At 37.5% G+C, this 23,875-nt stretch overlaps 1 protein-coding gene across 5 annotated transcripts in view; it reads right to left on the bottom strand.

The window, feature by feature from the left end:
• HELZ (helicase with zinc finger) overlaps positions 1 to 23,875 on the bottom strand; it is an 86,022-nt gene that overhangs the window by 48,925 nt on the left and 13,222 nt on the right. For 2 of the 5 annotated variants that reach the window (XM_039562170.1, XM_039562171.1), the window contains exons 2-11: positions 19,729 to 19,956; positions 17,919 to 17,955; positions 14,490 to 14,614; positions 12,297 to 12,353; positions 11,458 to 11,506; positions 10,963 to 11,038; positions 8,047 to 8,245; positions 6,923 to 7,030; positions 6,321 to 6,618; positions 2,803 to 3,070 (exon numbers count right to left, since the gene is read on the bottom strand). In XM_039562170.1, the coding sequence (XP_039418104.1) occupies positions 2,803 to 3,070; positions 6,321 to 6,618; positions 6,923 to 7,030; positions 8,047 to 8,245; positions 10,963 to 11,038; positions 11,458 to 11,506; positions 12,297 to 12,353; positions 14,490 to 14,614; positions 17,919 to 17,955; positions 19,729 to 19,938 (1,427 nt within the window). In that variant the 5' untranslated portion in view covers positions 19,939 to 19,956. Of the gene's footprint in view, positions 1 to 2,802; positions 3,071 to 6,320; positions 6,619 to 6,922; positions 7,031 to 8,046; positions 8,246 to 10,962; positions 11,039 to 11,457; positions 11,507 to 12,296; positions 12,354 to 14,489; positions 14,615 to 17,918; positions 17,956 to 18,060; positions 18,100 to 19,728; positions 19,957 to 23,875 lie in introns of those variants that run through there. The other 3 variants (XM_039562172.1, XM_039562175.1, XM_039562173.1) reach the window with 3 other exon arrangements.

Genomic DNA, 23,875 nt, shown 5'->3' with positions numbered 1-23,875 from the left:
CACTAAAGGGAATCTCAAGTTTAGATTATCAAGCAATTTCCATTGAGCAAGCTGACACCTTCTGGCAAGCTACAAAACTACAGAATCCTCTCAGGATTTGATTTTTAAAAAATCAGAAGTTGCTTCTTTCATCCATTTCTCACCCTTGCTTTGCAGGGTTAGACAAAATAAGGTTTTCAGTCAGGCTTATAAAAAACAAACAAAAAAAATCTTGTATTTCTTCCTAAGCACTGCAAATGCCAACCTACCTGCAGTGTTTGTGAAGCAGCTATAAGAAAATCTGTTGTTCATATTTAAAACCACAGAATAATTATGAAGAATGACTTCATAAATCATTAATCATCGAGTACCAATGCAAAAAATAAATTCCCCAAAGGCAAATAAACCCATCCTGGCCAAAGCCCCAGGTGCCACTTTGCAAAAGCACATTCAGCACATTTGTTCTGACACCGACACCTGCAGGGATCAGGGTGTGCAGTGGGACACCTGCCTGGGGAGTGATCAATGGAAGACACAGTAATGACAAAAGCAAATTTATTTTCCATCAGAGCCAGCATTTGACACATTCACAGCCTTGAGGATAAATCTGCTCTGTAATTCTGGGCGCACGGAAGGAGCTGTCTGTCACCTCACACACTTAAATGTTCATACCAGAAAATGTTCTAGTCACTCTAGCAAGTATATATTGCTTTTCTCTTCAATATGCAAGAGAGAAAGGAAGAGTTTTAAAACCATGAACAGATATTAACACTCTCCAAAACCAAACTACTATCAAGATTGGAACACTGCTTTGCTTTTCCTCAAAAACAGTGTGTTTGTACTTGGAAATTCAACAGCAGTGACTCCCTTATTAGTCTATTTTGTGATACTCATGTGTAGCAACTTGTATAAATGCCTCTTGAAATAGTAAAATAAACAAGATTTAAAAGTAAGGTTCTCTTGAGACTATCCAGAACTCCCTTATAACTGAATTCAAGACACTTAAGAGCCACTGCAACTTTCACCCAATACTGTCCAGTTCCACTCAGGTGATTCCACATAAAGTCTGTAACAGCACTTTCCTAGAAAGTGGGAAATCATCAACATTCTGAAAAACCAAGGATCCACTTCAATCTGAGCTGCAGACACTCGTGTTACTCCAGTGTTGTCAGAAGAGACCACGCTGACAATCCTACTCCTTTTACAATGTACATTCACAAACCCTTTTAAAAGTGCAACAGCTCATCAACAGTCACTCTTGGCACCACTTCAGAGGTGTTAGAACCCACTTGCATCTGGATTTCTCAGCCCATTTTTAGGCTTGCAACCCTGACACTTCACTAGAGAATACCAAGTGTGTGATCTTAGCCACAGAGGAGTGAAACGTCTGCTGGTTTGAGCCTTGTTGCAATGAAGTGGGTTAGCTACAAGATCAAAAGAATATTTCTGTCATCAACACTATCAAAACAGAAGATTTCAAGAACATTATTAACACTTACTTATAACTTATCAAGCAATAAATTACTGCTGCACCAAATAGTCCAAAGGGGAAGCATTACATACAGGATACAATTATTTTTCTTTCATTTCTCCAGGTTTACTGCTCTTTGGTTTCCTATGAGGCATGAGAGTGCAAATCTCCAGGTGAAAATCCACTCGGTAAAAATACTGCTCATGTTTTGATGATATTTCATAATATTTACTTTAAATCCACTTTTTTCTCAAAAGGCCTTAGAAGAGTCAACCTGTTTATAAATATGCATGATGGAGAATATTTCTGTACGCTGGAAACCGTGTTCAAGCATGATTCCTCCATATGTTAGACTCCAGCTCAAGAGCAGAGTGCAGCAGTGATAAAAGATAAGAAACAGTTCAAATACTGCCCTTCAGCTGCAATTTAAAAAATAAATTGAACCATTTTTCTGGTTTAAAAGCATTAGAAATACAAGACTCATAGTATTTTTTTTTCTAAGTTCTAGAGGGTTGGTTCAATTGAACCTCTATAGCTCCAGGAACAGTTCTTCATCTTAAAAAAGACTTCCTGATTTGGAACTTTCAGTAATTGATAGAACTGAATTTGCTACCAAATTAGGCTAAAAGGATGTTATATCTTTTAGACTTTCCATTCTGAGCAGTGCCAACACTTTAAAACTCTTTAGTACCACATGAATGCAGGAAAAATTTTTGATCACGAATATTAAACTACAGAAAAAAAGTCCACATGAAGGTCTGTAAGTGGGAATTTCACATCTTCTTCCTAAATCCATATTTTTCAAGCATCTACACCAGTTGGGTAATATGTACGTAACACCTAAAGACACAACAAACCAAACAATGTATATTATATGCCTTTTATTAGGAACTTTTATTCAGAAACTGGGTGTCAACCTATTTAGGAAACAAATAAAAGTCAGCTGCCACATCATCACAAGATCAGTCTGATCCACCCGCAATTCAACTCTTTATACAAAGATTTTACATATTCCTTTTCTATAACCTACTTTCACACAGGAACAAAAACATAACTGTTATTAATATATTTTTGTACAGACGGACAAAAAACTAGAAACAAAAATAATTAACAAAACCATGTACAACAGCTGCTTAGTGCCTGCATTGAAAACAGTTTGTTTTCAATGAAGTAGCAGTAATTTATATTTGTCAAGTGCTAGTGACCTTTACCAAACCGTACTATTCCCTGCTTTGTTCAGGTTCAGTTCAAAGAAACAGGAAGCCTCAGTATCTTAAAGAAGCAGGTAGGTTTAATGAAAAAAGCTGTCACCCCCATTTTAATAGGAATATTTTTATAAAGGAATCACTTACTTGCTAACTTCCTTATACTGTGCTATTTCCTCAATATAAAGGAGGTCATGGAGCCGTGACTGATAGTTGGTCTTGGTCAATGATTTGTCCAGGACAGATTGTGTGAACAGCTGGTCAGCAGACAGAGGGATTTGGTATCTGGTGAGAAGGCTCTTCTCCAATTCAGTAGTTTCATTAGGCTCAAACTCTACAATAGTCTTAGATGTGGAATCCCAGCGCTTGGCTGTGGTCAGGAGCTGTTGCCGTGCGTGCATCAGGTATTCAAGGTCTGCGTGGACAGACAGAACAGGGAAGGTGTGGTTTGTTTTTACAAACCCCAGGTGGTTTGGTTTGATTTCAAAAAAAAAAAAAAAAAAAAAAAAAAAATCCAACAAAACCCACTAGTAAAACCAATCTCCTGAAAAACAATGAACTAAACACAGGCAGGAGTCTCCTCTGCCCACAGCACCTTTAGGAAGTCATTGCTGGTACTTACCATCCCTACTTTTCAGGTGTGCACAGAGAGCAAGCAGGCTCTCCAAGAGTAACAGAAAATAAAACATTCTATAGATAGCAAATAGAATTAATAAAGACAAGCAAAGAAAGCACTTTTAACAATCACCAACAGCTTTGAAGGACTTGGCACCACAATACACTTTAAAACTCAACTGCAACATCCCCTCATTTCAAAAACATTAAATAGCGAGGAACCCTAAAACATATATTATAAAATTTAGAAGGTCATCAAAACAAGTCGATAAACCAGCTGGTAAGGAATCATCGCATTTGCAACACTGTGAAAGCCTTTTAAAAAATTCTCCAGCCCCCGAATCTGTGTGTGGTGCAGTTACATAAAGTAGCTAAAGCTACTTTACTAAGCAGAACTTAGGAAATGTAACCTAAGATGATAGAACATTAGAAAATTAAAAGGAAATTAATTTTTCAGTATATCCTGATTTCAGGGACCACATAGCTTAGATGAGAAGACCAAGCACTTGTCTACAGCCACCTAAAATATACCCATTAATACCACAAAACCACTATGACAACAGTGAATCAGTTAACAGAATTGCAGTTAAATTGCAGAGCTGAAAATATTTGGCATTTATAGTCAAGCTATGCTATATTAATATATAATCTCTGAGTAAGATTTAACATAGGTATCCAGGATATCACACCAACGCTGAAAATGTGCAAAAAAGACATTTTCAAATTCAAATTAAATGCTTAACATCGTCTTGACTGTCTTTAGACTAAATAAGAAAAAAACCCCAGCATTTTAGCAGAAGAAATCTCCATTCGGCTTGACTATGACTACAGGAACATGGCTTGTGTTACTCACTGATCTCATGTGTTCACTAAGAAGACACATTTAAATATATCCCTCAAGCCTGAACCATACCAGTCGCTACAGTTGTATGGCAAGAAAAAGTCCAAGTTTATGTGGTTTGTGTGTCTGAAATAACATCGCCACAAATGAAGCTTTCTCTGGTACAAATCACACCTCAGATGCCAAAAGCTCAGTAATTATGCTGGGACTGACTCCTTGCTTAAGCCATTTAATTCACAGCACTGGAGAGGCTCTCCCTGGAAGCCTGACATAAACAGTTCCTGGCACAGATTGCACACACACAGTGACACTTTCTTAAAGAGCAGTTAGTACATAATCAGTGCACAGAAGACTTTGTACAGCTCCCTTTTTCTGCTGTAAATAAAGATTTCAAAATGCAGAATGCAGGCTCCTCCATTAAAATACTTTAATGTTGACCTTTCATTCCTGCCTTAACATCCAGACAGGGCCCTGAATTACATGCAAATGTAGAAACATCGGGCATCTTTCTGTTAGAAAAGCACTTCCACAATATCTCAATCTATATATACCAAAAAGTAAAAGAAACAATGGAACTGGACACAGATCCAATGCAGTTATCCCTTTCCCTTTCCTATTACACACCTCTTAGATTACACAGCAAAAAGCCCAGGATTCTGTACTTAAAATTATCTGTAAAACTCTTAACACCTTTCCATCGGAAATAAGTATTAGTGATGACCTGCCTGAAGACTTCAGTGTCCCTGTGCACACAGACAGGCAATATGTGGAAGGAACAGCAGTACCTAATGCCGGGGACTGCTACCTCCACTTCATCCATCACCTTCATGTGGAATTCAATTGGCTCTTCCTGGGATCCCTGTGGTTAGGACTTGGTTTAAGGCACCAGACCACAGATCGGTTTGACAGGAACTCTGACTCTGCAAGTAAGTCATGGCTTGGCTCCCTTGATCTTACCCAGGTTTACAAGGCAGTGTCTGTTCTCCACAGGCTCAGTGGCTTAGGCAGCCTGTGATTACCCACATGCTCCACGGAGATCACAGAATAGCTCCCAAACAGACCTTGCTTCCAAGATGCCTCTCCCTGGCAATGCCATACCCTCTATTTCCAGAGATGTTACACTATGCACAGTCCCCTGCTCCTGGCTGCAAGTGCTTGGGTCATCTCAAAAGATCAGTTCATGATCTTTGGTATTTGCTATTTACAGCTTCGTTCTGTGAATGTTGCAAACGTTAATGTTATATCGAAATACAGGTCAGGAATAGAGAACTGCTGTTTTCTCAGCTTCATCTTTTTTCCTTCCTTTTCCCTTTTGTTCTTCTTTCTGCTTAAATCCCAGCACTGTAATTCTGTTTTGCTGGTGTTTTTATCTCTCAAGTTTTCATTAAAAATTAAGATCCTGTATCCCACCCTATGGTTTACTGCCAAGTGATACAGTGACCTATATTTATCTCTTACACCACAAATCAAAGTCCTTCCTTCTTTTTTTGCACCTCTTCGAACATCTTTCCATTTTCTGGCATTTTTCTCGTACTGGAGTTATTTCAAGTTTGAACTGAGAGACATAGGTCAGTTTAATAAATAGATTAAACACTTAGAGTAACTTGTAGCTCATTTTTTTACTTGAAAATACAAATATAATTACACTTCCTTTACATTTTCAAAATTCATGTCAACAGCAAATTACTGAGTTACGACCCTATACTCAGTCTCTTGCCTATGACAATCCGAGTCAGATATTGCAAGAGGAGAAAAAAATACAAACCAACTTCTCAGATAATCTGTTTTAATTACTGGGTTTACTACCCCATGTATTCTTATACAGAAACACTTCATTTCTCTAACGACCTTTTCTGACATATTTAATGTCCTCATCAATATACGAATGTTTATAAAAACATAAACATGTTTTTATAAAGGTAGAAGTTGCAGTACTGCACTCAGACACATACCAAACTAGAAAATCCCAGCATTTTAATAATACTTAGGAACCATATTTAACACAGAGTAAGTCATATTCCAATTATCTGCCTGATTTAGATCCTCTGAAGCTTTTGCCCACTATTTATATTCATATCTATGAAGAACATAACATACAGTACGAAACATTCACGAGCTGTTGACAGAGTTCTGCCCAAAACCGAAAAGGAAAGAGATGGCATGAAAGATCTCCACTATTCAAAAAAAAAAAAAAGTTTTAATACATTACCTTCAGTTGAAGCAGCATCAATCATCACTCGTTGCATGAGGACTGGTTCCAATCCAAAGTCAAACACCACAGTTTGGCGAAAAGTCCCAAAGATTTCTGTGTTAAAGGCTATACTGACTTTGTATATATAATGATCTATTCCATTCTGGACCATCTTTCCTCCTATCCATTCCTGACAGTTTTCTGGAACTTCTTGTGATACCTGGGTGGTGCTGTCTCCAGCAGATATTGCAACGATACTAAAGTGTGGTCGATGGGCATCATAAAGCAGTGCCACTCGATACAACATTCTTGCAGGCTGGAAAAGAAATGCAAAGGTTGAAATACAGAAATTATTCCAGGAATAACTTCATTTGCAATCAGATAAAGAGGGTTAATAAGAACTACCAGTTTCTCAGAGCAGATACAGGTTCTGCCTGATTTCCAGAAATCTGGACAGTTGGTACATAATCACCAGAGCTGCTTGGAAAAGAAAAGAGAAGGGATGGTGCTAGGAAGTTTCTCTACATTAAGAATGATGCAACTGAAATCTTAATTGCAAAGAGGTTATGGGTTGCATTCTAGTTATTACTGACTCACTTTTAAAAAATAAGTAGTCCTACCTTACACGTGAGAGCAAATGTCCATGTCTGGTGAGACTTTTTGGTGGTGACAGTTACTGACAGCTCAGGATTATGTTCTACTCTCACTCCTTCTACATATTCACTAAGCTAGATTAAAAGAAAAGGAAGATAACATTAAACTTCTACAGGCAGTATCAAAACACAAACATTCAGGAAAAGGTAGCATTTTTTCAATAGAAAAAGGAAAGAATGGTTTCGCAGATCATGCAGGATTGATGCAAGTCCCACTCAGGAATTAACGTAAATACGCGCTAATGCAGAGACAAGCAAGCTGAATCTACCAGATCAGTCTGTGTAAGTACAGAACAGAACCATTTAGGGACAATTAACCAGAAGACTTGATTTTCAATAATGAACTTAATTGTAAATTTTTGAAGTAGAACAGGATTTCATTTGGATAAAAGGATCTGTGACACAATGAGGCCCAGAAGACCCCAGATCTCACTAACATCAATGAGACTACTGAGACAACAGGAAACGAGAACCAGGCTTTCTACTCATCAATGCATTTTGCATAAAGTCCACTTTTCCCAGATTTTAGTCAACAATAGATGGACCAAAAATTCCTTAGGGTCAGTGGTAAGTAGAGCTGGTCGAATGCCAAAAAAATATTTCTTCTAATTCCAAAGAGCTGCTAACTTTGATCATATCCATACCCCCCACTCCTTGGTACTCAAACACTTTTGAGTATTTGGGGGATTGGCTGTTCTTCACACCAGTGCCTTGCAGCTGCAGGCAAAGAAAGGGAGCCACACACAAGTAAGAGTATTCCCCACTAAGTTGTGAAAGCTGCACCATTTATTGTTGTCCAGTTTAAAAAGTTCTGCCATCTAGTCAGGGAACAGGAACAATACCATGGGACTTGCCTGATCCATCCTACACTGGGAATAGTGAATATGCAAAATGAACAAGCTGTGATTAACCCACAAATCAGCCCAAGTCTCTTTGCAAAAACACCTAGGGCAGGATGGAAAGGAGAGCAAATGGGTTGGACAATTTCTTGGTGAGGAGTGATTCGACCAGCTCTGATAGTCAGGGCCAAAAACAGGCTCATCTGTTAGTTTTAAATAGGAGCACATATGGAAGCAGTATATTTTCCTTACCACTTTCTCAGGAGATAACGAATTCATCCATTTCTCAATCAAGGTTTCCATATAACTGCCCGAACACTGTTTGTTTTCCTTTTGCTGTTTTAATCTGATCAAGCGGGAAGCATATCGTTTTTGCCATTCTGTGAGCTCTTCCTGGGAATGTGCTGAAGTACACTGGGCACCATACCTACAGATCCCTTGCTCTAAAAATCTACATGAAATAGGAAAAACGATTATGCCTTGAACTTCTCAGCCTCCAATTAGAAAAAAAAAATAAAATAAATTTATCAAAATTTTACTTGTAAAGCCAGAAGGACCATTCTTTAAGTTTCTCTCACAGAACTAAAGGCAGTTTAGTCCATGTGAAGTAATTTGGAGATATATATATTTATACAGCATTTTCTAAGAGAGACAGCAGCTTCTCTTATTGCAAAGCCCAGGAAAGTATATCAAATTTCTTAGAAACATAGGGGGACAAAAGTCTTAAGAAATTTCCAGCTTTAAAGAAAACAGAATCAAGTGTTTGAACAGCAATTAACAAAAGGAGATCACAGAGCATCCCTGAAATGACTAGGCACTGTATTAATATGCATCAGCTCCCTGTTAATCAAGGGCAAAGGAAAGATGTAGCATAATTTCTTCCAGTGATTACATTTTTAGCTGATAAATACTCATTCAGCAGTTTTTCCTGGAGCAACAGTGACATCACATGGTCCCTTCTACTAAACACACCTACACATAAACCTCTAGGAAAAGGGTTAATCCTCTTCTTTGGAAAGGGTATTAGTCTAAAAGGATCCATTCTTGAAGACACTAAGAATTTCTTAAAGAAATACATTTTCCATTTAGTGGCATGTGTTGATGCATCAAATTAATGCTGTTCCAAAGGCCTGGATACAACTGAAGCATTCTAGTTCTCAGGATATACTGCAAGTCTGGGCAAATGCCTGTATAACTTGGGAACTATTTTTATAATTTAACTTTGTATTAAAATTATAAACCACAAGGCAGTAGATGCACCTCCATTATTCTTCAAAACTGAAGCACTTTAAAAATAGATGACAAAATGAAAATGAAATAGAGGGATAGGCTTAAGTTCTGAAGGTACCAAGAAAGCATTGGATATACAGAATAAAATTAGACCAGGAGACTGTTTTGTTTGTTTGTTTTGCAAAAGGAGACTATAAAAAGTTAATGCAAACATCACATTTTTTTATTTCCACAGTACATGTGTTATACAATGTGAATTAAACTGTGAACTTTGAGCTATGAGACAAAACCAAGCCACACCTGACTGACATGAAAACCTTGCAGCACAAATACCTGCATATCTAGGTCACACTTGCATCAGTGGTTATAATTTGATTTAGCATACACTTTTCCTTTAAGAAATGTATTTTAAAGTTTGCATGCCCAAACTGTAAACAAAATAAACATGATATATAACACCATATTACTAAAGGCCTTCTCAAGCTATGTTTCTTGATATATTTGAAATTAAAATGTTTTTCCTGGCAGTCAATTTCAGTACTTTTACTGTCAATTTTCCAAGTCACCACTGCATTAGAATGCTGAAGTACAATTATGATTTTCACGGCCTAAAGTAAATGGAGTGCAAGCATATAAAATTGCTGACCTGTTCTTATAACCTACATAACAGATTTAAAATCAAGTGGGCTTCCTTTTGATTATTTAATAGGAAAGCATATTACTTCAGAATTTGTCACCATTATACAGGTTTTCCAAGATCCCATTGTTCGTATTTTTAACACTTTTTTTTTTCCCTCAATTCTACCTTCTTATTTAATACCTCCTGCAATTCCACAGCTTCATTATCTAGAATAAATATGCTGCACTCCTACTGCTTTACGGTACACAGGGGAAAAATAAACCAGAACTTCAAAAATTCATATTCAGTACCTGCAACTGTCTCCTCATAAGGAACTAAAATCTTTAGTCTCTGGTCAGAATGATGCTGTTCAGAGGGATTTGCTCAGTAAGGCACATCCTTCTCACTGGAACGGTTAACAGTGAGCATAAAGCTCATTATAGCTTTAGTGGAAAAATGTTTCAGAGCAGTGGTTGGAAACATGGGATAGATGTTACTCAACAAAAGATCACCACAAGCTAAAAACTGTAAATATCTGTTTTTTTTAAATTGCTGATTAAGCACCAGACATGATTAAGAGTCAAGAAAAGTTGCCAAGATTTAGCATCTCTAGAAAATCATGCCAGAAGTAGCTCAAAATCAGCAATTCAGTCATTTCATTTAAAAAGCAGGTCAGAACTTTTGAAAATAATTTGCATTTGTTACATAAATGGCAGAAGCAAGTGCATAATGATGGTTCCTCCCCATATATATTAATACAGTTTTATGTAGAGCAATCACAATTAACAACACTAAGTACAGGCATTATTGACCAGAAGACTGGAAAAGACAAGGAAAAACACCAATGCAAGCCACTGGATCTTCTCTGTGTATTTGAGTTTATGCAAAAGGACAAATAATGAGATCTGAGGGAAATTCTACTTTTTTTGTTTAATCTGAAGACAAAGCCCATTCATCTGAAGGCAGCACCATAACCTCACTGCGCTTCAGTGTGCTTACACTGCTGCTTGGGGAAATTTTCACACCTCTGAAATCATCCGAATTAGAAAAGGTAGGGGAGAAAGACAGATGCTGACCCGTCACTAGAAAAATGCCCCTCAAACAACTATATTATGAAAACTGAGTTTTATAGTGATTCCATTCTATAAACTGAAGTGCTCTTGGATAAACTGACCCTTCCAAAAATCTGTGAACAGGTCAACTCCTGTTCTAACAAGTACCTTCACTTTCCTGGCCCCTTAATCATTCTGTCAGCAGGTAAATAAAAGAGGAACCATTCTGCTCCCTTGGAGGAGCTTAACATGAAGCACAGAGTTTACCTTTTACAGAGTGTGTATTCCTCACTGCTCGTGACGCCCCTGGGAGGGGGGCGGAAGTGCCAACTGTCCCGGGACCCTGCCGAGACACAACCAGGGTTAATTCTCAATTGCCAAGAGTTTTCCAGTCAGACACCAACTGCTCAGGGATCCATATCTCTAATCATCAACCCAAGGTGTAGCTGGACACAAGCAAAATTATCCCTTCCAGAATTGATTTACAATCCCTAACAAACTCATTTAGAGCACAGGTTGTGAAGGCAAGTTTCAAACCATCTCCAGAACGGAACAGGCCCTGATAGAGCCCCCTGGTCAATAAACAGAAACTTCTGCCTCCAAATGCAGACACCACTGAGATAATTCTACCTCAGACAGTGGGGCTCATCACAACAGTCAAGCCCCTTTTTTGCTTTTTGCCTGCAATGCAGCGCTGAGCATTCAGCAGGATCCAAGTCTTCTCACTAGGAAATTATGTAGCTTTAAAATTGAGTTACATACCTTCATCTAAATCTTCTACATGATATCCTGATGGTACTTTACCAGCTGCCTAAAATTACATAAAAAAGCCCACAGTTATAAAGGAACACAAAACAATTTCATCAACAGGAACTGCTGTCAAAGTGGGTTTTAGAACAACTATTACAAAAATATCACTCATAAGTTGAAATTACTTCCAGTCATAAACCCTGCTGATAACAGGGATTCTGATGAATTTTGACAGGAACACAAAGTCAACTGGTTAGAAGAAAATTTTAGAGATTTTTACAAGACCAAACTCCATCCTGTGATCAACTTAATGTGGACTGCAGTGAATTTCTAAAACACCAAAAACTAAACTGCATTAATAAGTCCTTCAGCTTTCAATCTACATCAAAAATAAAGCTCAAATAAATGACTAAGCATAAGGAAAAAAAAGAGAGGGGACAATTTAATCAGCAGACAGGAGAGTTTGATGTCCAGTACAAAAAAAAAAAGGTGATTAAGAAGGTATTTATATTGTTTAAAAAATTCTGAAGTCATGTTTATTACTTCAGACCAATTTCCAACAGAGAAAAACATAATAAATAAATAAATAAATAAAGCGTATCTAAATGCTTGGAATTCTTTCTACTTTCTATTTCGAGAATAAACAACCTATTAGCATCATTTTTTATTTTCTCATACGTCCTGCAAGACATTGTTGGGTAAAGACCAACACACCAGCAGAAACAATAATGTTTGAACCAGTATGTTCTCAGCCTGGATCTGAGCCTGGATCTCCTGGGACACATGGAAAGCAGCCCTTCAGCTGCTTCAGGTACTGCTCATTATTTTCCCAATAATATCCTCATTATTACCTCTGTTTCAGCAAGAAGTGCTTTCAGTCGTGTCAGATCTTTAGTTACCATCCCGTTCTGGGGGCAGAAAGAATATTAATTAATGAACACCATTACATGCATTAAACCACAGCAAGCAACTCCATTGCCCCCTCAACACCAAGAGAAAGGCAAGAATGAAAAGTCGAGTTTGACTTACAACACCAATTTTAAATGACACTAAATAAAACTGAGTAAACATTATGGTGAAAGAGTGAATTCTACACTGGCCAAAACCAGCACTAGACTTACAGCAAGTATCCATACAGGACAATTCAGGAAAGTACCATATTAAGAAGAACTTGAGGAAAAAATTATACCATGGTTACTGCAACACTTCAGCTCTGAAGAATTAATATAACAATCTTTCACTGCTGTTGGAGTGATGGATTCATTTCTTTTTAAGGATCTGCTTCACAGATCACTAATTTCTGCAGCTCCATAACTCTTCCTGCTCTGATGTAGACTGTGTAATTTTTGGAGTTTTCCCTCAAAAGTAAAGATTAGCCATGTAACTAACTGCATAGTCAAGTACAACTGAAGTAAAAATCTTTCAAAATTGAATTTATGTGAAATACATAGCTATTCGTAACAATTTCACACTCTTTTAAGTCAAAACTTTGATTAAAGGAACCCAGACCTATGGGGTTTGTTTCTATAATCTCTTGCAGAAATTTAATTAAGTGCTCCTACATTTGTTAGATTTCTCCATGTTCTGACTGTGCTACTGAGCAGCAGAAATTACTCTTTGCTGAAAACTTACACACTTAACAATCCTCACACTCAGGCTTTTTCCAAAATGATTTTTCACTTTTGCAGCAGAAGGCTGAAAATTGAACCTGTTGAGCTTAAATGTATTAGAGCAAAAAATGTTACCAAGAATCATTCTCTTAAGCCACTGGGGAGGAAACTGGATGGATTCCAACTCTTCAATAAATTCATTCCAAAACTTTGTTTCACTTCTTCTTTCAAACAATGGCACAAGTCAGAAAATCAGCTGCTGATTTTAATATTCCTACTGAAAACAACTGTGTCTAACAACCTAAAGCTTGTAAAAACCTCTCAAACTCTGCTTTGGGATGACACTCTGGAACTCTATACAAAGGTACCTTTATTTGCACAACAGCAGCTCAAAACAAGGGCACTCTACATTCCCTGCAATAAGGCTATTTTACTAATTTTTCCTGAAGGCAAGTTTCCTTCAACCTCACCAGGAATTTTTCAATGAAACATTTTTTCATTAGAAAACAGCTAAACAAAGAAAAAAAACCCTTTCTTTATGTAAAAATAGCCAATGGCCGGGGGGAAGGGAATTCAGGATACAGCCCAGACAGACAAACAGAACTCTCATAAATAACCTACTGATTCAGTTAAGCACCAAGATATGGGAGACAGGATCCAATCTCAGGGTAAGAGGTTCTCCTGCAAGTTTCTGATGTCACACATTCCCCTCAGTCTGACCAAGCTATGACCATGTTTCTGTTTATTAAGGCCAGCAGTTCATGATGATGAACTTCCTATTTAATCCAGATAACAGAAATTAAAGAGACGCTATTTTTTAGAGACTCACATATGTCCCTAATTTTCCCCATATGAGTAGTCACATAGGAGTCAGAAGTTACTTACACATCTGGGGTTAAAAGCGTCTTTACAAGTTTTAACAGTTCAAGGGTAAAATAGAAGCTTTGAACTCAGACCTCTACCTTCGTCTTGAAATGCAAAGCTTTTGTTCTTTTCCTGAAAAGCTTTTTATGCTGTCTTACAACTTATCATGGGCCAGTTATTTGAAAGTCCAATCAATAATTTTTCTGCTTTAATGGACAGAATTCCAGAAGTCCATGCAAAATGGGGTCAGGTAAAATTTAGAATAAGCAAGCAAAAGTTTGAGATTTGTATTATTCTCGCCAATCACACAAATATGCAAATTAATTTTACATTCCCTGATGATTCCAGGCCAACAATGAAAAAACTTTTCAAAATCCTAACAACTCTGAAACACTGGTTATGCAAGAACCTGGCATCCTGATGACATATGTGTGCCCATATATTTATCTTTTCCACACAAATAATTTTTGTTGCAACCTGCCAATGAAACGTATGTTTGGAAGTTTGTTATTAAACAGATTTTTTAAAACTGTTTTTTTAAATCATGTAGATTGCAGCAAACCCACTTACCAGTGATTCCCCCATCAGTGATTTGGAAAGAACATTAGACACAATTTGCAGCTTCCCTTTGAGATGCATGCAGCAGAGCACGGCCCGGAGAGATCCATCGCCCTTGGCCAGCCCCTCTCCCAGCACTGCAACACAAATCAGCTACCATTATCCTCAGCACACCAAACATTTAAGTCATACATACAGTTTTCCTTCAGCCTTAACAAGAGAACAAAGTCTGAGGCTCAGGTTGAATCCAGGGCTTCTTGGATGTAAATTAAGTATCATGTGCTGTTGTCTAATATTAACTTGAAGCTTGTCTCCCACCATCTAATAAATGCTGCACATGAGCTCAAAAAAGGTTGTCATGTTTGCATGCTAAAATAGACATAAATTAAATATGGGAAGGGTAAATTCAAATATCTGACACAGACACAAAGGACCTCCTCTCACAGAAAGAGTAAAAAAAGAAATAGCAACCAACAACCTCTCAGTAACACAAACATGCTTAGGAAGATCCATTCATGCTCACAAAATGCATGCCCTGTCTTTTCCAAAAATAGCCAACCTCCTCATGGGCAATTCCTGCTCCTTTAAAAGGGCTTTTATTCACTTATGCTGCAAAGTGTGGCATATAGGAACGACTGTCTGAGCCCAGAAATTTACAGGCTCCATGTAACAGAAAACTTTCTAAATGCTTCCTAGCACGGGATCAGCAGCGAGCAGTGCCAAACAGACACTTTCCTGAACACTTCCAGCAGGGACAGGATTTATTTCACGATACAGACGTGCTTCAGACAAGCTGGAACAACACTTAATCACATGTATTACCTGTCCAGAAAAGGAAATGCCAGAGTGACTAAAAAGCTTAGCAAGCCTAGCGTGTGAATTGAAAAGAAGGCTGGACAGTTGTTTAAAATTAAGGAATTATAAAATAACTGTTAATGCAGGCAACATCAACATCTGTGTTTATACTGCTACTCATGCAGATGCAAACAGCCCCTGTTAGTGCTAATAGGAATTTCACATTCACCACAACTTCAGGGTTACATTTTAGAAAATTAAATCAAAACTCCTCACTCAACAGACGTTCACGTCGTTAACAGAAATTGCATTAAAGGCTCAATAAAGAAATAGTCCCACAAAACATTTAAATAAAAACAGCTAAGCATCTCTTCAAACTGCAATGGTAACTAAATCCTTTCTTATAAAGTGCCTCAAAAATTAGTCTGAATTCACCACTCTGATAGTACTGACCACATTGCCAAAAATAGAACTTACTTCCCAAATCAGAAGCAGAAGCACCGAAAATAGCTTTAACATGTCTGACAGTTTGCTAATTTAATCTCAAAGATTAAATCTCCAATTATGATATATACCACTATCTGCATAATATCACCAAGCTAAAACATACGGTTGCACATAAAAAGTTGCAACACATTAACCAGTATCTTTTGGGAAAGATTTGTGGAATAATTTAACAGATTTTAAGTTATCATAATTCCTTGTAACACTGCAAGCAGCATACTATAAAGAACATGTATTTCTCCAGCTATTCCAAAATACACTGATCATTCAGGTTAAAATAAAACCATCATAGCTGCGCAATGTGTCAAGTCTTGTAAAAAAGCTTTGCCCATTATAAAAAGCCTGTGAGCAACAAGGAGTGTGAGTATCAAGTAGTCCATGCTAAGGTTGTTTCTTCCCAATACTTCAAACATCAAACTAAAACTAAGACCTTCTGGGATCATAAATGCAGATAGCAGATACTCTAAATGTCAAGGTGCTGGGCTACAATTGATAACCACACATCATGGAGAACCACAACCAAATCATTCATTCGTATATTCATAAAAATATGGTATGTGTGTATATGTGTGTATATATATATATAAACACATACACAACATTTTTATATACATACATAAATATGGCATTAGTAAGTTCAAAAATGTCCTCAGTTTTAGATCTGGAAAAAAATATGTGCAGAATATGCTGGCATGAATAAAGGAAATTAACATTAATCTGGATGCTATTTCTTTGTTAACTAATATACATTTAAAGGCTGGTTTTTCCTACTTAATTTTAAAAAAGAAGATAAGAGATCAGTGGTCCTATTCCACCCACTTCTACGCCTGTCCAGTGAGAGATGACAAGCAGTTACCATGACAGTTCCTTTGAGATACTGATAACTGACACACACACCAAGAAAAACTTCCACAGATAAATGTCACCCCTGTCCCCTATGACAAACCCATCAGAGCTCATCAATGAGAACACTATTCATTAAAAACAGCATTCTCCCTCCTACCTCCTTTAACCATCATTCGGCTTTCCATATGTCTCTCACTTTTATTTGCCATCATGAAAGACAACTCTGAAGTTAGAATATTACACCCCTATAGCATACATCAATAAGGTAAAAGAAATTTTTTAAAACTTTCAGGCTATTTTAAGAATGGTACTGATTAAGCGACATTCAGACTTTTGTAAGTTATTAAACTTTAATTTTACACCTAGAGAAAGCAAGTTTCTTTTTCTTCGTCAATTTTTATGGACCTTTACAAGCAGGCTGCAGAGCCCCACAAATTCCCCAAACTATGACTTGACTATCAGTGAAGACAAACACATTAAAGAAAACCCAAACCAAATTAAAATCCACAAACCCAGAAAGGAACAATTTAAAGATTATCATTGCTAGCATAGGAATGTCAGAAGAGTAGATCACAGTCTGTGTAACAAAACTGCACCTGAAAAAACTTCCTTTAACATTCAGGAGTAGTTAAAGAATTAAAACCAAAAGGTAGGACCTACCCACCTTTTCTTTCCAAATCTAACTGATAAACTGTGTTCCAACACTTTCCAAACTCAGTGAGCTCTCAGTGAATTCTGAATAATTTGCGTTATACATGAACAACAGAGGATTAGGAAAGATGGTTAACTCCTTCAAAAATACCCAAACTGAACAAGGCAGTGAAACATGAAAGGCTCAACTTCATTGTGACATAGGTACATTTGGAAGCTTTAACAAATGTGCATCATCTTGATTTTCTCTGAACTAAGGCCCAAATGCAAACCAAAATATCCACCATGTCCCTGGGAAGAAAGGCAGAACAATCAGCTGTCTTTTTGTCTTTATCTTCATAAGAATCCTGACATTATCAACTCTTCCTACATTTGTGCACTAAAATAACTATTAGCTAAATAGCACCACTGTGCCAAAGACATGTATTTGAGTCCTGGTACGTGAGCAAGAGCTGAAAAATAGTGAGATCTCTCTTTAAGGGAAAAAAAAAAAAAGCAGAAAAAGTATTATAAAGCAGATACATAATTTTAAATAGGAAAAAAAACCCTGTTAGCAAACTAACAAATCTGGGCATCAGTTTTAAAAATTCAGACAACTGACTGCAATTCATAACACTATTTAATAAAAAAAGAAAATAAGCATACCATGCCTACAGTCTTCATCTGCTTGCCCATACTTTTTCTGAAAGGTAAAACATGAAAAGTTTAAAAATAGCATTATTCCAGTTAGCATAAACAACTACATGTTTGAATTACAAGTTTTTTAAAACTTTTTAGAAACCATTACCTTGTCTTTTCCTGGGTGGAACATGTAAAGAACATAAATCACACGTCAATTATAATATAATTAATTCTTAGAATGCTGACTCTTTCTCAAATTCTCAGTTAATTCTTAAAATGCTGACTTTTTCTCAAATTCTCAGCACGGAGACATTTTAAAAGAAGAGCCTGAATGTGCAAAGGTGTATGTTTTACACAACACCTAGGAAAAAAAATAGAAAACTTAACTTTCTAGACACTGTGTGATTTTTAGTCTTGCACTACTATGGATCTGTTGAAATTTTAAGATACGCACATTATTTTATTCTGTCTTTTCAGAAGTGATTTTGAAGATTATTTTGTTTAGAAAACAAGAAGGAAAGTTTGGATTGTTTTCCTCTTTTACTTTTAAGACCTTACATATCTATATAATTCAAGTCTTTAATAGGAAAGTTTTGATTTCAAGTCTTTTTCCAAACTCCCTGCAGACTTACTGCAATAATAGCACTATAATGAACATCCAGATAGGTGTCTCAGAGGATTTTCAAAGAATGGCGTCAGAAATGTATTAAATACTCCAAGCACCAATGTGCGTATTTGCTTATGGAAATAATTTTGAGAGGTCAAGTCTGCGGTAACACAACTTCTATTAGAAAAACCAACCTCAGTTATTTGTGAATCTCTTCCCCTGAGGAGCCATAAGATAGGTCACTTCTTCATTTAAGAGGTTTCCCAATTCTTGTTTTGCACACTGAATAGTCCAATCCAGCTATTTATTTAAAGAATGCTTAAAAACACTCCCTCATCAGATGGGCAAGATTTGTCTTAAAGCTGCCCAGCAAGGTCTTGTGACTTGGCCAAACTTTTTCCACCTGGGATGAAACAGCTCCTACTCAATATATAAAGATTTGGAGTGGATAAGGCCCCTGTAAATCTGTAATAGCATTACAGAAAGGTAAGAAAATGCAGGTTGTAGGCTTATTCTTAAGCAGTGTAATGTCCTTTCCCTTAAGAAACTGTAGTTCTGATGCTTTAAAGGAAGGACACAACTTTGGCAATGGGGTCACCTATAATTCAGGGTTATGCTTCTTGCTTTGCATTTACAAACCCTTACAAGACCTGTTTTCACCTTTCCACTAAATAAATATTTGCCAGAGTCTAAAAGTTACATCTTTCACCAGATATGCGCTAGTCTAGCCCTGGAAAGCTGGGATTAAGCATTAAAAAACTAATTTTAGGCATACGCAAATGGAGCTAAAGCAGGTATAAACCAGTTACCTAGATTCTGGCATTTCTTAACTTCATTTTTTGAGTGTTTTTATTTGTGGAAACTTTAACTTCATGCTCTTTAGAGATAAGGTAATTTGGTATGTAATTTAGCATATGTACCCTAAACTTAGCTACTTTGCCTTCCTGGAATATATATATATATATGTTTGTTTTTTTTTTTAAATGTTTGAAGTATTTTTCCTTATTTGTTTAGAAAAGTGTGATTGAGACCCAAAGTAAGAGGTTCCAATCCTGAAAAATAAACGGATCAGGGAGAGCTACAAGACAGAAGCCTCACATCATAGCAAGAGGGATTCTGTGGGCAGAGCAACATGCCAAAAATTCTGAGTTGTATTTAAATCTTGACAATACAAGATATTTGACTTTTCTTTCCAGTTCACTAGATACTATAAAGAGTCACACTCACAAGTTGTAAAAAGGAAGCAATTCTATACAGAAGAGTCTCGATTTTGATGCGGTCGATTTCTGCCTGGCAGGGCTCCAGGAGGTGAGCTGGGGGGTACTGGCTGAGGGAAAGGAGAGCCTCTGTGCAATGCTTCACTGCCACTTCATAATCCTGCTGCTTAAGGGATTCACATGCTTGTTCACATGCCTTCTCTGGTCTTCTGTCTGCCATGACTCAGGGACAGAAATCCTAGAGCGGGGGCAGAGGGGACGATAAAATGTTGGTTAGCTGTGGAATGGCACTGAAAACTTGCCAACCAACTTCCATTCCCATCTCAAGGTGCTGTATCACATCCCCCTTGTGCTATGCCAGTCACATTTCCTAAACCAAGCTTCTCACTAACTAATTTCTTCCCAGGCTTTTCTCCATCCCAGCTCTTAGTTTTGATTCTAATTCAAGAAGGTACATAAAGCCCACGATTGATTTTAAGAATGTAAGTAGGGGTTTCAAATTTTAAAGTCAGCATGGATTTAAGCAGAGGCTTTTGGGTCTTCAATGGCAACACAACCTTTGCTTTGGAAGGAACACAACTCATCCCCTAAGTGCTGTCTCTTGAGCCTGCAGCCATGGACTCCACAACACCTTCTCTTCCAAGTACTTCTCACCTACACTCGGGAGGAGGAGGTGCTTCCTCTGGGGTTAAGGACAACAGGGAGGACAGGGAAGGATAGGAAGGACCAGGGGGTCAACAGCAAACCAAACGCTTGTGTATTCCTCCTGCTGGTTTAGCTACATTTACAGCTGAGAAAGTCTAGATACCCCTGCCACACCAACACCTTTGTGCAGAACTTCTTAAATAATTTTAAAGTAAATATTTGAGGGGATTGAGATAGTTATAATAGAAATCTGTATACAGACAGACATTATCTGCCAATAAACTAAGACAAATGGTTATCTACATCTGAACCACCAACAGAAGAGCAAAGCACTTCTGTAATCTCTGTCTACATTCTCCCTTCATTGACATAATATTTAAATCCATGATACACATCCCTAGAGACACTGTACTTTAAAGCAGACTTCACAAAAACGGGTTCTGATAACTGAAAGACGAAAAAAACTAACAGTTCTCATTTTTGCTTTTAGCAAGCAGCATATTGTCAATATTCCTGATTACAGATCAACTATTACAATTCTCTCAAATAACTATTTTTAGTCCACTTTAAAAATTCACTGTTAAAAGCTTCCTTTATACTTGGTATTTTCAGATTTTCAACCGAAAGTAAAGTAACTTCAAGAATTTATCTGGAAGTCAAATAAATGCATTTTCCCCATATGAAAAATAATCCCTGACCCCACTTTTCCCATTAACACATGCCTAAGCCAACATTCAGGAGAAATGCAAACAAGTCTTTTAATATATTGTACAACATAGTGTTCTATGTTTTCCCTTCTATTCTAAATTTCCATTCAGTATCAAAATAATTATATAAAAGAATATTGATTTTTCAAGACATAAACTAGCTTCCCTTTTACAACACTGATATAAAAATTTCTCATATACAACTAAAAAAAAATCTTCTCTAAAATGAAATAACGTAAGCATGACTATTTCACAGTTATCCTGGTACAAATCTGTGACATGTGTCTCTTTCTTAATAACAGCCTTGTAAAATATTACTGCATTCATCCACATTTTTTTTTCTTCTGCTAAAAATGTGTCTGCATTTTCAAACAGAATAGGAACAGGCAAGTAGGTTTTGCATTTCCATATGAGTAAATTCATTCATGAGGTAATTCTATTAAAGATTCTGCTGGATCACTTAAGCACATATTTTCAACTACATAAATGTTAGGTATTCTTAGGCTGTGTATGCAAGGACCCTTTATAGATGCAACTAAAAATCACACTGGTTTCCACTTCACTACCATTTTAGACCACTGTGTATTTCACAAATCTAGGATCTGCTTCCACGGTGATACAACAGTTAATTGATGCTTTTCTCATGTACATTGTTTTCCTCCTAAGGGACTGAAAATAGAGGACTCCATGAACTCTGCTGTACTTTTGATTTCCTCACTTCCTGGCTGACATATAACCAAAATTCCTTTGACCAAAAGGCTGAGCAGAGCTTCTGTGTGTTTATTCTCAAAGAGCTGACTAAACACAGATTCCATCCTAAGTGACCTGGCCAGTGCAGCTGACAGGCATTTGAAAGCCCTTCTCCTCCAGCACGGCACCACGTAAAAGACAAAGATGTTCCTTATCATTTGCCTTACGCTGACTAGTTGGATAAATATAGAACTCTTGTGTTTGAGAAGCTGGATTTTACACACCTAGAAGTGGCCACACAATTTCTTTGGTCAATTTGAAGACTCCAGAGTCCCTCAGAGGACATAACTGACCCTGAGCAAAATCCCGTAAATTAAGTGGAAGCAAGAGCAGTAAGGACCAAGCTGTTGGATAACTGAGTCACACTGATGATATTTCAGGGTGTAAAAAACCCACCAAAATCACAGTGTATGGGACACAGTGATAGATACGGAGCCACTCCAGTGTAATTTGTTTGGAAAAAAATCAAATTATAACAAACAAAACCAGTACGTGGACAACATGTGGAAAATTATGCACTCAGGCTCTCATTTCATTTCAATCCCACCTATGGCCGTACATGCAGACTCAAATACGGACATTTATTAGGTCTTTGTGCCATCTACTTCAGATTCCAATCCAGGTGCTCTAGACTGTTCCTTGGAGACACCTGACCTTTCCTGCTGACTTCAGAAACCATTGTTCCTAGTTTTGGTACCCTGTATCAGCAACTGAAACTTGTGAACATGAATTACAACCACCACTTCTTAAAATCTAGTCTGTTGAAGTACCTGACTTGCCTACATTTAAAATCATTCAGAGCAGTTCCTAAGTCCCAGCAGGACCGGGAAAAGTGACTGCCCCTCTGCTGGGCACTGCTGATGCCTCACCACAAGTCCAGTGTCCAGTTCTGGGCTCCTCCCCTCAAGAAGGGCACTGAGGGGCTCATTTGAGCCCAGAGAGGGGAACAGAGCTGGGGAAGGGTCTAGAGCACCAGTGTGATCAGGAGCAGCTGAGGGAGTTGTTGGGGCTCAGCCTGGAGAAAAGGAGGCTAAGGGGGGACCTTCTCAATCCCTGCAATTGTCTGAAAGGAGGTTGTGGCCAGGTGGGAGTCTGGCTGTGCTCCCTGAGAAGAAGTGACAGGACAAGTGGAAATGGCCTCAAGCTGCACCAAGAGAGGTTTAGGTTGGATCTGAGGAAAAATTCCTTCACTGGAAGAGTGGCTAAGCATTGGAATGGGCTACCCAGGAAGTGATGGAGTCACCATCCCTGGAAGTGCTCAAAAACAAGTGCACTTCACAATCTGGTTTAGTTGGCACAGTGGTATTTTGTCAAAGTTGGACTCAACCTTCGAGGCCGTTTCCAATCTTAAAGTATTCACAGAATCATTAACAGCCACGGTGTGAAGGCACTTGTTAAAAGAAATTTATTTTCAGTTCTACAAATCTTTATTTTCAAGATTTCAAGCATAAAACTGGAATTTCTACGTTCAGTCTAAGAGTAGAATTTATTACAGATTAGAATTGAAAGCTGAAGTGTCACAAGGTCTGTGCTATACTCCCAACTCTCTTTGCAAAACTTATGAGCTTCACTTCTGTCTGCAAAACTGAAATTAAAATACTAAACATGTAACAGGACAAACGTCATGATTATTCATTTTCTCAAAGAGACCTGGAAAACCACATGCCGAAAGAGTTCAAAATTCAATTTTGAGAAATAACTTATCCTATAGTGAAGTTTAATACATCTTCAAAATATTGAAGAACCAGTAAACAGGCATATTCCCACTAGCTGAAGTTGCATATCTGAAACAGGGGGACTTCCCTAAGAAATTATATATATAAATATATAATCTGGCATCATACTTTGTACCTCAAAAAACTCCTGCCCTTAAGTAGAAGAGAACTTACTGAACTTGCATTTCTTTGAAGGCCAATTTGTACTCAGCTTGTCTTCCACAAAATATTGTTTCAAAGACCTGGTTAGTTCCAACTGGTGTTACTTAAACCTCAGTGGTTTTTACAACTAAGCATGACAATTTTTCCCCCCCTACGACTAATGATTTTCAGGCTCAAT

Source organism: Corvus cornix, chromosome 18 (genome assembly GCF_000738735.6).
Source record: "Corvus cornix cornix isolate S_Up_H32 chromosome 18, ASM73873v5, whole genome shotgun sequence".
Classification (NCBI taxonomy): Eukaryota; Metazoa; Chordata; class Aves; order Passeriformes; family Corvidae; genus Corvus; species Corvus cornix.
This window is presented reverse-complemented; position numbering and strand designations above follow the sequence as displayed.